The sequence below is a fragment of the Bombina bombina genome, chromosome 9, assembly GCF_027579735.1.
Source record: "Bombina bombina isolate aBomBom1 chromosome 9, aBomBom1.pri, whole genome shotgun sequence".
NCBI lineage: Eukaryota > Metazoa > Chordata > Amphibia > Anura > Bombinatoridae > Bombina > Bombina bombina.
This window is the reverse complement of record NC_069507.1, coordinates 205364905-205379948: the sequence shown is the minus strand read 5'-3', so window position 1 is coordinate 205379948 and position 15044 is coordinate 205364905. Positions and strand designations below refer to the sequence as shown.

The following is a 15044-nucleotide window of genomic DNA, read 5'->3' as shown; positions in this document are numbered from 1 at the left end:
TATTGCCATCCTATATCTTCTAAAGGGACCATTAAAATTCTGCCAGTAGAGAACCAACGCCTACCACACACCTAGATTATGAGTTTTGCGCTAAACAGGGTGCGAAACTAACGCCAAAAAAGTTGCGTTATTTCACTCTCCATAGCGCTGCCATTACGAGTTACTGAAAAGCCTCCTTGTGCGTGCGATATGGTGGCGTTAAGCTTTTGTAGGGCATTGCCCTAAGTTAAACAGCTCTTTTACCGCTCTTTTTCATTGCCCTTAAAAGGGCATTTAGCTCTTTTTCAAATTGCCCAAACCCTAATCTGAAAAAAAAACACCCCAAAAAACTTTAAAACAAAATATCTGTCAGGTCAGGTCGTCTTCAAACCATTATCTTTATCTATCTATTTCATTGTCCAAGAGTATTCCTTTGTGCTAATTAAAATGTAATTTAAAACTGAAGATTGTTAAAGGGACATTATACACTTATTTTTTCTTTGCATAAATGTGCTGTAGATGATCCATCTATAAAGCCTATACAGGGTTTTTTTTAACAAGTTTTGCTTATTTTTAAATAACATTGCTCTGATTTTCAGACTCCTAACCAAGCCCCAAAGTTTTAGGATAATACCGATGTATACCTATTCCAGCTTGCTTCTGTTTGTGTAAAGGGTCTTTTCATATGCAAGGGGAGGGGGAGTGTCTGATATTTCTCACTTGCAGTGGGTGTTCCAGTAACCTTTTAAACAGAGCTAAATTGGAAGCTTCTAAGTAAGTTTTTAAAAGGTTTTATACTGGATTTTTATATCAGTATCTGTGCATATTATTCCTTATAGTAGTGTCTATTACATGCAGTTATATGAAAATTGGTGTAAACTGTCCCTTTAATATGCTTGTAATTGTATAAGCTTTATTTGTATCTTTACATCTTTTTGATAAAAGAATTATCATGGCCTCTCTAACATATTATGTATGACTGACTTTCTATTAGGGTTGCAACGTGAGGTTTGCGTCACTGTAATGTCCTTGTTTTCATCATAAAAAACACATAAAAATAAGACCCAGTTTAACTCAATTGTCCCTAATGGTTAGCATAATTCTACATTATATACAGAAATGGTATATTGCAATATATACGTTATAGTGCTCCACATTTGTGGATTTGTATTTTTTTTAGATAAAATGTTGTGCATTACATTAAAGTGAATGTAAATTTTGAGAAATCAAAATAGAGGGCGCCACATGGTGCAGATCAGATGGTAAATGATATGACAGACTAGGAGCACAAAAGAATCCTACTCACGAGATGTAGAGCACAGATGTGCAAAAACAGCAGTCCGGAACCACTTGTCGTCCGGTGGACCAAATGGATATGATCACAGGGGCGAATCCTCGTCCACCGGACGACAAGTGGTTCCGGACTGCTGTTTTTGCACATCTGTGCTCTACATCTCGTGAGTAGGATTCTTTTGTGCTCCTAGTTGTCATATCATTTACCATCTCATCTGCACCATGTGGCGCCCTCTATTTTGATTTCTCTAGATTCCCTATCCTTGTGTCGTGGCGTGACACTCTAGAGGAGCGGCCCTCCCGTTTGGAACAACATCTTTTCTGGGACTTTACATTACGGATATTAAGGACTTTGCTGTCACATGCCATCCCATTTCGGATGACAGTTTGTATATTATAGATATTATTGTCTTATCTTTCTTATAATCATTTTTTAGACACTTGCTTTTATTTTTACCTGTTACCGTTTGTTACTCCTAGGCGCCTCTTTCAAGTACCTTAGTGATATTAGTTTTCACTAGAGTACTAGTTTGCTTATGAATGTAAATTTTGATGCTAAAGTACCTGGTTTTTAAAAGTTCGATTTAAAACAGGGACACTTTAATTCATCAAAATTTACATTTCACTCGTGTTGTAAAAAAAACTTACCTTTTAATCTTGACAGCAGCTCCAGCTTCCTCCACCCGTTGCAAAGCCTCTTCCTGGGTCTAAAATGAGGAATCCGGCTTCCTCAGTAGTGTCTATTACATGCTGAAAAGTGGTGTATACTGTCACTTTAAATTGTTTTTCTCTCCTTTGTTCATTTTAAACACTGTGGGGGCGGGGTTTGGAGTGGGGATGGGCGGGGTTGGGGCAACTGGAAACTGGGGGCCATATTTTGTCATCCTGCTTCGGACACGCAATGGCTAGGGCTGGCCCTGTATATGGTTCTCCCTAAATTTTGAGAGTATTCATCTGTTGTTTCAATATATATATATATATATATATATATATATATATATCATGCAGGAATCTATTTAGCTGCACCTCACTGACGAGGCCCACACTAGGGGGAAATGTACGTCTGGGGTTTTGCCATTTTTCTCGGTCAGAGAGGGATTGACTGATATTTCAGGACAGGACTGTACTGTTTAGTCAGGATCAGACTGATGTGGTACAGGAAAGTTATTTTCTGTGAAAAGGACATGTTGAGCATAAAGAGTCTGCTCCAGGGTGGTAACTAGCCATAGAACAAGCTATTATGCTATCATTCGTTCCCAGATTGAGCGCTAGCCTCTTTATTTTTATGCAAATTATGACCCTGAGGGAAGTCTCCCTAAGGGTGATGAGGGGAGCCAGGCGTGGACCCATTTGCTCAGTGTGCTTAGAGCAGTGCTTTCCAAACTGTGTGTCAGGACACACTAGTGTGTCGGCAGCAGTGTGTAGGTGTGTCCCTGCTTCAGCACAAATTTTTTTAAATTTAATTATTTTTTTTTTAAATTGTTTTTTGGTTTCTGACTTTCCACCTGCCTGCTACGCATATCACATGGTTGACACGTGATTGATACCTAGTGGGTCACAGATCATCTTAACCAATTGGCACAGCTCAGTGGGAACTGAAACTATTACCATTGGCGGTACATTGGCTCGTGACTGCACGTGTAGCTAGTTAGTGGGACAGCAGTGTGTTTGCAGCCCGGGCAGTAGTCAGTCGGACTCGCAGAGCTCTGAGGGTGGCAGCTTAAACGCTGAGCAGAAGTCAGTGGGATTTTTTTGCAACTAGCTCCCAGTAGTGCATTGCTGCTCCTGCTCTTGATATATGGATAGGAAGTGGAAGCTTAAAAATGCTTGATGATGAAATGTGAGTGTCTTTATCTAATATTACACCAAATATTCCGAAACTGTTTATCCCATCAACCTCATACATCCCATTAAAATAGTAAGTAGCTATTGGTGTTATTAAACTTTTTTTTAATTCTTGCACATACTTACTGTTACTTGTAAATACATTTTGTTATTATATAATATATGTATGTGTCCTTATCTCTTAAAACAAGTTAGTTTAACCTCCTTTTTGCTAGTATAACTGAATTACTGTGTCGCGAAATGATGTAGGTCTACAAAGTGTGTCACCAACATGAAAAGTTTGGAAAGCTCTGGCTTAGAGGGATGTGGTTGCACCTTGCTTATGTGGTTGACATTTTATTATGGGTTTTGCTGTGTCTTGTTCAGTGAGTGATTGTTTGGTATTTCTGCACAGCACTGTAATGTCAGGATCAGACTAATATACAGTATTACAGGAAAGTTCTTCTCTGTGAAGGGCACATGTTAAGCAAAAAGAGGCGGCTCATTGGGAGGTAACTAGCCATAGAACAAGCTACAATGCTATTGTTTGTTCCTAGGTTGAGCACTTCTCTCTTTTTATTTATATGAATTAATTATATTGTGTGGCAATATGGTGTAATAAAGCTGACACATAGGTCCATGTGATTTTCTTTGCAGCACTCTTCAATCCCTTCTAGAGTAGCACAGCACTAGTATAAAACAGATACTTGAGGCAAATACAAATGAGGTGTTGTGTGTCTGTTTTGCATATGTTTACCCAGAGTCCTTTGCTCAAGTGCAAAACACCAGTAGTTCAGTTTTTTTGATGTACAATGATCTATTGACAGTTATTTAAGTTGTGGTTACATTTTTTTTCCTTCAATTCTATTTACCATAATCAAAATGGAGATTTGTTTGAATGTCCCAGACCAAGTTACACTAAGTAATTTAAGGAATATTTGTGTGTTGATGATGTGGTTTAATAAATAGAATGTTGGTGATTCTGTGGTTCTATTTGCAATATAAACTGCATAGAGTAGTATAGTACTGGCACATAGAAGTCTATGTTTAGAGAAATCTGAAGCTAATAAAGATAGGTTATGTTGTTCATTTGCATTTATTTCCCAGAGTCCTTTGATCCAGATCAGGATTTCTCTGTCATGATGTACAAATGGACTGTACAATGATCTAATGAGAGTATATATTTAAAAATGACACACAATTTTAAAAATAATAAATAAATAACAAGCAAATAACAACATGCATTGTGTATTAAACTGACACACTAAGCAGAAAAACGCTCTTAAGTTTCTCTATAGTATGTGCGTCATTTGCAAGGGTGTATACAATTTATCACATCAACATTGAGGTTCATATAATTATTGTTTCTAAAAATGCTGGGCAGCATTGTGTTTAAAGCTGATGCAGTAACAGCTGGTCTCTCTCACCTATCCCCACTGGGGGGTCGATTTCTGTATGTACCTGCCTGTTGTTTACATAGCTTTTCTGTAGCCATTATTACAGTAATTATTTTTTAGTTTTTACATTTTAGTACAGTACAGCAAAGGTTTCAAAGCATTGACTTCGGTGGCAAAATAAAGGAAAAATAGCGTGTTAACAACCAAATATACTCCAGCAGGTAAAAAAGGACCATAGGGGAACACTCTGTCACTTTAAATATTACGTCTATTTATTCTAGCATCTCATTTATAATTAGGGAGGGAAGGATACTTATGGTGCAATGCAGCACCCTTATACAGACTGCAATGTTACGCTTATTTATGCAGTATGGATAAAAAAAATACATCTACATTTTAATGTCAAACTAATATTTGCTTCGGATAGATCAAACATGTAATGTATTTCGTTTCTAATGTCCCTTTATCAACACATATCCGCTGTTCTTTATCTGTTGCTTTATCTGTGTACATAAGTCCCCTTCACAACCACTCCTCCGCTCTTACAATAGTTCTGTCTCGCTTTGTAACAAACGGAACATCATAGTATTACCCAGCACACTAGCAGCCCCGTCACTGAAGCACTGCGCATGCGTAAATGTTTAACCTTGCGCATGCCTTTTCCTCTATCGCGTCAAAACTTAGTGCGCATGCTCAGAGTCAGAGGCGGGGGAATATTTTGAAAGCAAGAGTGATAAAGGGATACTTGAGATATCCGGAGTCTGACTGAGCTATAAGGAAAGGATTCAGCTACAAGTAAGAAAGTGTAGCTTAGCTGATGGGATCACTTCCTATGTAATGAATTGGGCACTAGAAATGGTTGCACTGTATAGCAGAGCAGCGCTGTATAGTTCTTTCTTGCAGCTAAAGGGTTACGAGTTGCTACAATGTATCTGCTTGTTGTTGCAATACGTAAAGCGCTGCACTGTGCTGCCTGATGGATCATTATCTTATCCAGTATCTCCTTAGAAAATAGTTCGGGTAATTATTTCTTATTAGGCGATGATTTCACGCTGCTTATTCTACAAATCTGTCTCTGTCTTCTCTATTCTAGGACCGTACTGAGCCATGGAAGTTTGTGAAGAAATATCTATGGTTAATAATATGCGAAAACGGCAGTGTATGGACGATGTAATGGAACAGTCACATAACGTAAGTTGTTGTCTTTCTGTTTCTTGTTGTCTTTGTGTAGCTATAGATCCCTGAAGCATCACCTATATACACTGAAAGAAATGGCACAAAATGTTTTCCTTTACATCCTTGTTGGAGAATGTGTCAGTGCTGCTTAGGTCCAGAAGATTAGGTCAGGATGTAGTGTCAGTGCTGCTTAGGTCCAGAAGATTAGGTCAGGATGTAGTGTCAGTGCTGTTTAGGTCCAGAAGATTGGGGATGTAGTGTCAGTGCTGTTTAGGTCCAGAAGATTGGGGATGTAGTGTCAGTGCTGATTAGAGCAGGGTGTAGTGTCAGTGCTGCTTAGGTCCAGAAGATTAGGGCAGGGTGTAGTGTCAGTGCTGCTTAGGTCCAGAAGATTAGGGCAGGATGTAGTGTCAGTGCTGTTTAGGTCCAGAAGTTTAGGGCAGGATGTAGTGTCAGTGCTGTTTAGGTCCAGAATTTTAGGGCAGGATGTAATGTCAGTGCTGTTTAGTTCCAGAAGATTAGGGCAGGATGTAGTCTCTGTGCTTCTTAGGTCCAGAAGATTAGGGCAGGATGTAGTGTCAGTGCTGTTTAGGTCCAGAAGATTAGGGCAGGATGTAGTGTCAGTGCTGCTTAGGTCCAGAAGATTAGGGCAGGATGTAGTGTCAGTGCTGCTTAGGTCCAGAAGATTAGGGCAGGGTGTAGTGTCAGTGCTGATTAGGTCCAGAAGATTAGGGCAGGGTGTAATGTCAGTGCTGATTAGAGCAGGATGTAGTGTCAGTGCTGCTTAGGTCCAGAAGATTAGGGCAGAATGTAGTGTCAGTGCTGCTTAGGTCCAGAAGATTAGGGCAGGGTGTAGTATCAGTGCTGATTAGGGCAGGATGTAGTGTCAGTGCTGTTTAGGTCCAGAAGATTAGTGCAGGGTGTAGTGTTAGTGCTGTTTAGGTCCAGAAGATTAGGGCAGGGTGTAGTGTCAGTGCTGTTTAGGTCCAGAAGATTAGGGCAGGATGTAGTGTCAGTGCTGTTTAGGTCCAGAAGATTAGGGCAGGGTGTAGTGTCAGTGCTGTTTAGGTCCAGAAGATTAGGGCAGGGTGTAGTGTCAGTGCTGCTGCTTAGGTCCAGAAGATTGGGGATGTAGTGTCAGTGCTGTTTAGGTCCAGAAGATTGGGGATGTAGTGTCAGTGCTGCTTAGGTCCAGAAGATTAGGGCAGGGTGTAGTGTCAGTGCTGCTTAGGTCCAGAAGATTAGGGCAGGGTGTAGTGTCAGTGCTGCTTAGGTCCAGAAGATTAGGGCAGGGTGTAGTGTCAGTGCTGCTTAGGTCCAGAAGATTAGGGCAGGGTGTAGTGTCAGTGCTGCTTAGGTCCAGAAGATTAGGGCAGGGTGTAGTGTCAGTGCTGCTTAGGTCCAGAAGATTAGGGCAGGGTGTAGTGTCAGTGCTGCTTAGGTCCAGAAGATTAGGGCAGGGTGTAGTGTCAGTGCTGCTTAGGTCCAGAAGATTAGGGCAGGGTGTAGTGTCAGTGCTGCTTAGGTCCAGAAGATTAGGGCAGGGTGTAGTGTCAGTGCTGCTTAGGTCCAGAAGATTAGGGCAGGGTGTAGTGTCTGTGCTGCTTAGGTCCAGAAGATTAGGGCAGGGTGTAGTGTCAGTGCTGCTTAGGTCCAGAAGATTAGGGCAGGGTGTAGTGTCAGTGCTGCTTAGGTCCAGAAGATTAGGGCAGGGTGTAGTGTCAGTGCTGCTTAGGTCCAGAAGATTAGGGCAGGGTGTAGTGTCAGTGCTGCTTAGGTCCAGAAGATTAGGGCAGGGTGTAGTGTCAGTGCTTCTTAGGTCCAGAAGATTAGGGCAGGGTGTAGTGTCAGTGCTGATTAGGTCCAGAAGATTAGGGCAGGATGTAGTGTCAGTGCTGATTAGGTCCAGAAGATTAGAGCAGGATGTAGTGTCAGTGCTGCTTAGGTCCAGAAGATTAGGGCAGGGTGTAGTGTCAGTGCTGCTTAGGTCCAGAAGATTAGGGCAGGATGTAGTGTCAGTGCTGATTAGGGCAGGATGTAGTGTCAGTGCTGTTTAGGTCCAGAAGATTAGGGCAGGATGTAGTGTCAGTGCTGTTTAGGTCCAGAAGATTAGGGCAGGATGTAGTGTCAGTGCTGTTTAGGTCCAGAAGATTAGGGCAGGATGTAGTGTCAGTGCTTTTTAGGTCCAGAAGATTAGGGCAGGATGTAGTGTCAGTGCTGTTTAGGTCCAGAAGATTAGGGCAGGATGTAGTGTCAGTGCTGTTTAGGTCCAGAAGATTAGGGCAGGATGTAGTGTCAGTGCTGTTTAGGTCCAGAAGATTAGTGCAGGGTGTAGTGTCAGTGCTGTTTAGGTCCAGAAGATTAGGGCAGGGTGTAGTGTCAGTGCTGCTTAGGTCCAGAAGATTAGGGCAGGATGTAGTGTCAGTGCTGTTTAAGTCCAGAAGATTAGGGCAGGATGTAGTGTCAGTGCTGTTTAGGTCCAGAAGTTTAGAGCAGGATGTAGTGTCAGTGCTGTTTAGGTCCAGAATTTTAGGGCAGGATGTAATGTCAGTGCTGTTTAGTTCCAGAAGATTAGGGCAGGATGTAGTGTCAGTGCTGTTTAGTTCCAGAAGATTAGGGCAGGATGTAGTCTCTGTGCTTCTTAGGTCCAGAAGATTAGGGCAGGATGTAGTGTCAGTGCTGTTTAGGTCCAGAAGATTAGGGCAGGATGTAGTGTCAGTGCTGCTTAGGTCCAGAAGATTAGGGCAGGATGTAGTGTCAGTGCTGTTTAGGTCCAGAAGATTAGGGCAGGATGTAGTGTCAGTGCTGCTTAGGTCCAGAAGATTAGGGCAGGATGTAGTGTCAGTGCTGTTTAGGTCCAGAAGATTAGGACAGGGTGTAGTGTCAGTGCTGTTTAGGTCCAGAATATTAGGGCAGGATGTAGTGTCAGTGCTGCTTAGGTCCAGAAGATTAGGGCAGGGTGTAGTGTCAGTGCTGTTTAGGTCCAGAATATTAGGGCAGGATGTAGTGTCAGTGCTGCTTAGGTCCAGAAGATTAGGGCAGGGTGTAATGTCAGTGCTGATTAGAGCAGGATGTAGTGTCAGTGCTGCTTAGGTCCAGAAGATTAGGGCAGGATGTAGTGTCAGTGCTGCTTAGGTCCAGAAGATTAGGGCAGGGTGTAGTGTCAGTGCTGCTTAGGTCCAGAAGATTAGGGCAGGATGTAGTGTCAGTGCTGATTAGGGCAGGATGTAGTGTCAGTGCTGTTTAGGTCCAGAAGATTAGGGCAGGATGTAGTGTCAGTGCTGTTTAGGTCCAGAAGATTAGGGCAGGATGTAGTGTCAGTGCTGTTTAGGTCCAGAAGATTAGGGCAGGATGTAGTGTCAGTGCTGTTTAGGTCCAGAAGATTAGGGCAGGGTGTAGTGTCAGTGCTGTTTAGGTCCAGAAGATTAGGGCAGGGTGTAGTGTCAGTGCTGATTAGGGCAGGATGTAGTGTCAGTGCTGATTAGGGCAGGATGTAGTGTCAGTGCTGTTTAGGTCCAGAAGATTAGGGCAGGATGTAGTGTCAGTGCTGTTTAGGTCCAGAAGATTAGGGCAGGATGTAGTGTCAGTGCTGTTTAGGTCCAGAAGATTAGGGCAGGATGTAGTGTCAGTGCTGTTTAGGTCCAGAAGATTAGTGCAGGGTGTAGTGTTAGTGCTGTTTAGGTCCAGAAGATTAGGGCAGGGTGTAGTGTCAGTGCTGATTAGGGCAGGATGTAGTGTCAGTGCTGTTTAGGTCCAGAAGATTAGGGCAGGGTGTAGTGTCAGTGCTGTTTAGGTCCAGAAGATTAGGGCAGGGTGTAGTGTCAGTGCTGCTGCTTAGGTCCAGAAGATTGGGGATGTAGTGTCAGTGCTGTTTAGGTCCAGAAGATTGGGGATGTAGTGTCAGTGCTGCTTAGGTCCAGAAGATTAGGGCAGGGTGTAGTGTCAGTGCTGCTTAGGTCCAGAAGATTAGGGCAGGGTGTAGTGTCAGTGCTGCTTAGGTCCAGAAGATTAGGGCAGGGTGTAGTGTCAGTGCTGCTTAGGTCCAGAAGATTAGGGCAGGGTGTAGTGTCAGTGCTGCTTAGGTCCAGAAGATTAGGGCAGGGTGTAGTGTCAGTGCTGCTTAGGTCCAGAAGATTAGGGCAGGGTGTAGTGTCAGTGCTGCTTAGGTCCAGAAGATTAGGGCAGGGTGTAGTGTCAGTGCTGCTTAGGTCCAGAAGATTAGGGCAGGGTGTAGTGTCAGTGCTGCTTAGGTCCAGAAGATTAGGGCAGGGTGTAGTGTCAGTGCTGCTTAGGTCCAGAAGATTAGGGCAGGGTGTAGTGTCAGTGCTGCTTAGGTCCAGAAGATTAGGGCAGGGTGTAGTGTCAGTGCTGATTAGGTCCAGAAGATTAGGGCAGGATGTAGTGTCAGTGCTGATTAGAGCAGGATGTAGTGTCAGTGCTGCTTAGGTCCAGAAGATTAGGGCAGGATGTAGTGTCAGTGCTGCTTAGGTCCAGAAGATTAGGGCAGGGTGTAGTGTCAGTGCTGTTTAGGTCCAGAAGATTAGGGCAGGATGTAGTGTCAGTGCTGATTAGGGCAGGATGTAGTGTCAGTGCTGTTTAGGTCCAGAAGATTAGGGCAGGATGTAGTGTCAGTGCTGTTTAGGTCCAGAAGATTAGGGCAGGATGTAGTGTCAGTGCTGTTTAGGTCCAGAAGATTAGGGCAGGATGTAGTGTCAGTGCTGTTTAGGTCCAGAAGATTAGTGCAGGGTGTAGTGTCAGTGCTGTTTAGGTCCAGAAGATTAGGGCAGGGTGTAGTGTCAGTGCTGCTTAGGTCCAGAAGATTAGGGCAGGATGTAGTGTCAGTGCTGTTTAGGTCCAGAAGTTTAGGGCAGGATGTAGTGTCAGTGCTGTTTAGGTCCAGAAGTTTAGGGCAGGATGTAATGTCAGTGCTGTTTAGTTCCAGAAGATTAGGGCAGGATGTAGTGTCAGTGCTGTTTAGTTCCAGAAGATTAGGGCAGGATGTAGTGTCAGTGCTGCTTAGGTCCAGAAGATTAGGGCAGGATGTAGTGTCAGTGCTGTTTAGGTCCAGAAGATTAGGGCAGGATGTAGTGTCAGTGCTGCTTAGGTCCAGAAGATTAGGGCAGGATGTAGTGTCAGTGCTGTTTAGGTCCAGAAGATTAGGGCAGGATGTAGTGTCAGTGCTGCTTAGGTCCAGAAGATTAGGGCAGGATGTAGTGTCAGTGCTGTTTAGGTCCAGAAGATTAGGACAGGGTGCAGTGTCAGTGCTGTTTAGGTCCAGAATATTAGGGCAGGGTGTAGTGTCAGTGCTGCTTAGGTCCAGAATATTAGGGCAGGGTGTAGTGTCAGTGCTGTTTAGGTCCAGAAGATTAGGGCAGGGTGTATTACAGCAGAGAGATCCATTCTCACTGCTGAAAAATCAACATTTGTTTCATATATCTATGGTAGTAAAGTGCAATTATTTATCAGCATATACATACACCTAAAATTCAGTAGAAAATGTAGGAATGATATAAAGGGAAAGTCAACTCAATTTTTTTTATTGTTTTAAAAAGATATTTAATCCCTTTATTACCCATTCCCCGGTTTTGCATAACCAGCACTGTTATATTAATATAATTTTTACCAGTTGTATCTAAGCGTCTTTTGACCCCCCCCCCCCCGATAACATGACTATTATCTATTGACTTGCATTTTAGCCAATTAGTGCAGTCAGCCACATCTCCATGGGAGAGAGCACAATGTTATCTATGTATGGCCCACATGGATTAGGAGTCTCCTGTTGTGAAAAACTAATACAAAAGCATGTAGTGGCTTAGAAACAGGCAGACATGTAGAGGTTCTAATGTTATAAAGTATATTGATATAATAATATTGGTTGTGCAAAGCTGAGGAGTGGGTAGTAAAGGAGTTATCTATCATTCTAAATAATAACAATTTTGGTGTTGACTGTCCCTTTAAGGGACATAGCAGTGCAATAAAATAATTGCGTTATTGCATGTTTGTTTTACATGTGCAAATGTTTTCACTCAAATTGTGTTTAAAGGGACATGAAACGCAATGTGTTTCTGTCATGACTCCGAGCATACCATTTTTTTTTTTTTTACATATTTATTTAATTCCAACAGAGTTATACATTTTAGCTTCAACATATGATTTCACGTAAAGAACAGGCGAAGTAAGGTACAAATGAGCACCTCGCAGGGCGCTTTAATAAAAATAAATAAAAATAAATACACATTTACCAAATGCCATTCGAAGTGCACTGATGAACAAAAGAGAAAAAAAAAATCCCTCTGGTGAGCATACCATTTTAAACAACTTTCCAATTTACTTATATTATCAAATTTGCTTTATTCTTTTGGTATCCTTTGTTGAAAAGGCAACAATTTAATATTTGAAGCTAGATGAACACATCTGTTGAGCCAATGATAAGAGGCATATATGTGCAGCCACCAATCAGCTAGCTCCCAGTAGCACATTGCTGCTGCTACTACGCCTACCTAGGTATGATTTTCAACAAATGATACCAAGAGAACTAAGTAAATTATATAATAGAAGTAAATTTGAAAGTTGTTTAAAATTGCACGTTCTATCCAAATCATGAAGGTTTAATTTTTGCCTTTACTGTCCCTTTAGCTCCCTTAAAGCAGTAAACACGCAGGTTAAATATAATATTTTAGAAAAGGGAATCTAAAACATTAAAGTCTCTGGGGATTTTTGTAGATAAATAATTTGATAATCTTTTCTAATGCGTTGTGACCAACCCTATAAGGTTTTGTACACCAGACAAGTTGTGAGCAGCCCCTGAGCTGACTGTGATTGGGGGCTCTTTATATATGTTGTTGCTGATTGGCCCACTGGATGTGCTGTGCACAAAAGCAGCCAAAGAGTGCACTCCATTCATTTAACGCATTTACAGTGTTAAATGTGTAGTTAAGAACAAGTTTTGTGCAATAATTAAAGCTAAATGAAGCTCAAAAATGTGCTTTCCTGATTCAGATTGAAGTTACATCTATTATCAAATGTTCTTTATTCTCTTGGTATTCTTTGTTAAAAAACAGGGATGTAAGCTCAGGAGCGTGCACGTGTCTAGAGCACTATATGATTGCAGTTTTGCAAGAATGTTATTCATTTTCAAGAGCCCTAGATGGCAACACTATTTCCTGGCATTACTGCTCTAGACGTCTACCTAGGTATCTCTTCAACAAAGAATATCATGGGAAATAAGCAAACATGATAATATAAGTAAATTGGAAACATTTTCAAAATTGTATATTCTGTCTGAATCACAAAAGAAGATTTTTTTTAATGTTTCATATCCCTTCTTTAATGCTGTATATATTATGTTTCTAGTTTTAGAAAACAGCAGCAATATGTGGAAGAGGGGGGGCAGATAACATGGATAGATCACAATATTCTGGCCGTATTGCAGCCTGTAATTTTGTTAAAGGGACAGTCTACACCAGAATTGTTATTGTTTTAAAGATAGATAATCCCTTTATTACCCATTCCCCAGTTTTGCATAACCAACACAGTTATATTAATATACTTTTAACCTCTGTGATTATCTTGTATCTAAGCCTCTGCAAACTGCCCCTTTTTTCAGTTCTTTTGACAGACTTGCAGTCTAGCCAATCAGTGCCTGCTCCCAGATAACTTCACGTGCACAGTGTTATCTATATGAAATATGTGAACTAACACCCTCTAGTGGTGAAAAACTGTTAAAATGCAATCTGAAAGAGGTGGGCTTCAAGGTCTAAGAAATTAGCATATGAACCTCCTAGGTTTAGCTTTCAACTAAGAATACCAAGAGAACAAAAAATTGGTGATAAAAGTAAATTGGAAAATTGTTTAAAATTACATGCTCTATCTGAATTATGAAAGTTTATTTTGGCCTAGACTGTCTCTTTAACTCTGTCCATAATATATAGTTTGTTAGGTTTAATCTCTTAGGTGACAAAACACAACTATATGTCATGTTACAAAAAAGCAGAAATTGTCACTACTCATTAGAAATTTATATTCGGTCTACAATATAATGACAGAAATACAGAAAAATGCTCAGAACAGTAGCTAGAATTGACTCCCTGGGTAAGTCTCTTTTTGCACATTATGCCTTTAACAGAGGAAAGATGTCCTGTAGTATATCAGTCTAACCCTGCCAAATGACATCCCAGCCTTGTACACCAGGCAAATCTCCTCTAAAAATATCAAACCCCAGGCATACATTTTGGCCTCTACAGGACTTGTCAGTAAAGTGCAATAGCATCTCTCTAGGGCATATGTGCAAGGAGTCTACGTCTGGTTTCCCCCTTTACTCTTAGGGAGACCTAATAGTATTTGCACAGATTACAAAAAGAAGCACTCAACTGGGCTCGGAACAGAAGCTGGAATTATCTTCCTTGCTTGGTTCCTCCATACTCCCAGGGTACAATCTCTTAGCTCACTATGCCTTTCACAGCGGAAACGTTTCCTGTAGCATATCAGTCTGACCCTGTCCAATGACAGTCCAGCACCGAAATACCAGGCAACTGCACCTCACTGGCGAGGCACATAGAGGCAGAAACGTACATCTGTTGTTGTTTTCTCTTGTTCAGAGAAGATTTGCCTGGTATTTTGGTGCTGGACTGTCATTTGCCAGGGTCAGACTGATATGCTATAGGATATTTTTCCTTTGTGAAAGCCATATTGTGCAGAAAGAGATTGTACCCTGGGAGTAGGGAGGGACTAAGCATGGACGTTTTTTCAAGCTTCTGTTCTAAGCCCAACTGAGTGTATCTCTCTGTTTTTTTTTGTTTGTGGGCAAATGCCCTTAGGTCTGTCTGGTGATTTAGCGCTGGGCAGTCATTGTGCAGGGTCAGACTGATACACTACAAGAAATATTTATTTTGTAAAAGACATTGTGCTATAACAGATTGTATCCTGAGAGTAGGGAAGGACAAAGCAAGGACGTTTTTCAAGCTTTAGTGCATCTCTCTGTTTTTGTGTGTGTGTACAATATAAAGACAACATTCCAACAGCACATCTACCTAATCTGCATATTCTTCAAATGGCAAATCCTCTGGCTCCTCCCTCACTCACATTCATTCACATTCTCATGTAAGTCTTTCCTTTTAATCAACCTAAAGGCAGATACTTATCTGTTTTATGCTCCTGCAGCATGCTCAGAATTCCCTGCAATAGAGATTAAATGACCATTAAACTTGACATTTCAACAATGCATAAAATGTTTATTTATAGCAAGTGAAATATTATTGCAATATACATTCATTATTTAACCCCTTAATGACCGGACCATTTTTCAATTTTCTTACCCTTAATGACAATGGCTATTTTTACATTTCTGCAGTGTTTGTGTTTAGCTGTAATTTCCCT

The 15044-nt window shown here is 41.5% G+C and overlaps 1 protein-coding gene across 1 annotated transcript in view; it reads left to right on the top strand.

Annotated features, from left to right (window-relative positions):
• The first annotated feature begins 5185 nt into the window (after positions 1–5185).
• The window catches only part of C9H10orf143 (chromosome 9 C10orf143 homolog), a 46050-nt gene continuing 36191 nt past the window's right edge, over positions 5186–15044 (top strand). Inside the window, exons 1-2 of the mRNA XM_053691740.1 lie at positions 5186–5288; positions 5587–5684. Of these exons, the coding sequence (XP_053547715.1) occupies positions 5601–5684 (84 nt within the window). The 5' untranslated portion in view covers positions 5186–5288; positions 5587–5600. The remainder of the gene's footprint in view (positions 5289–5586; positions 5685–15044) is intronic.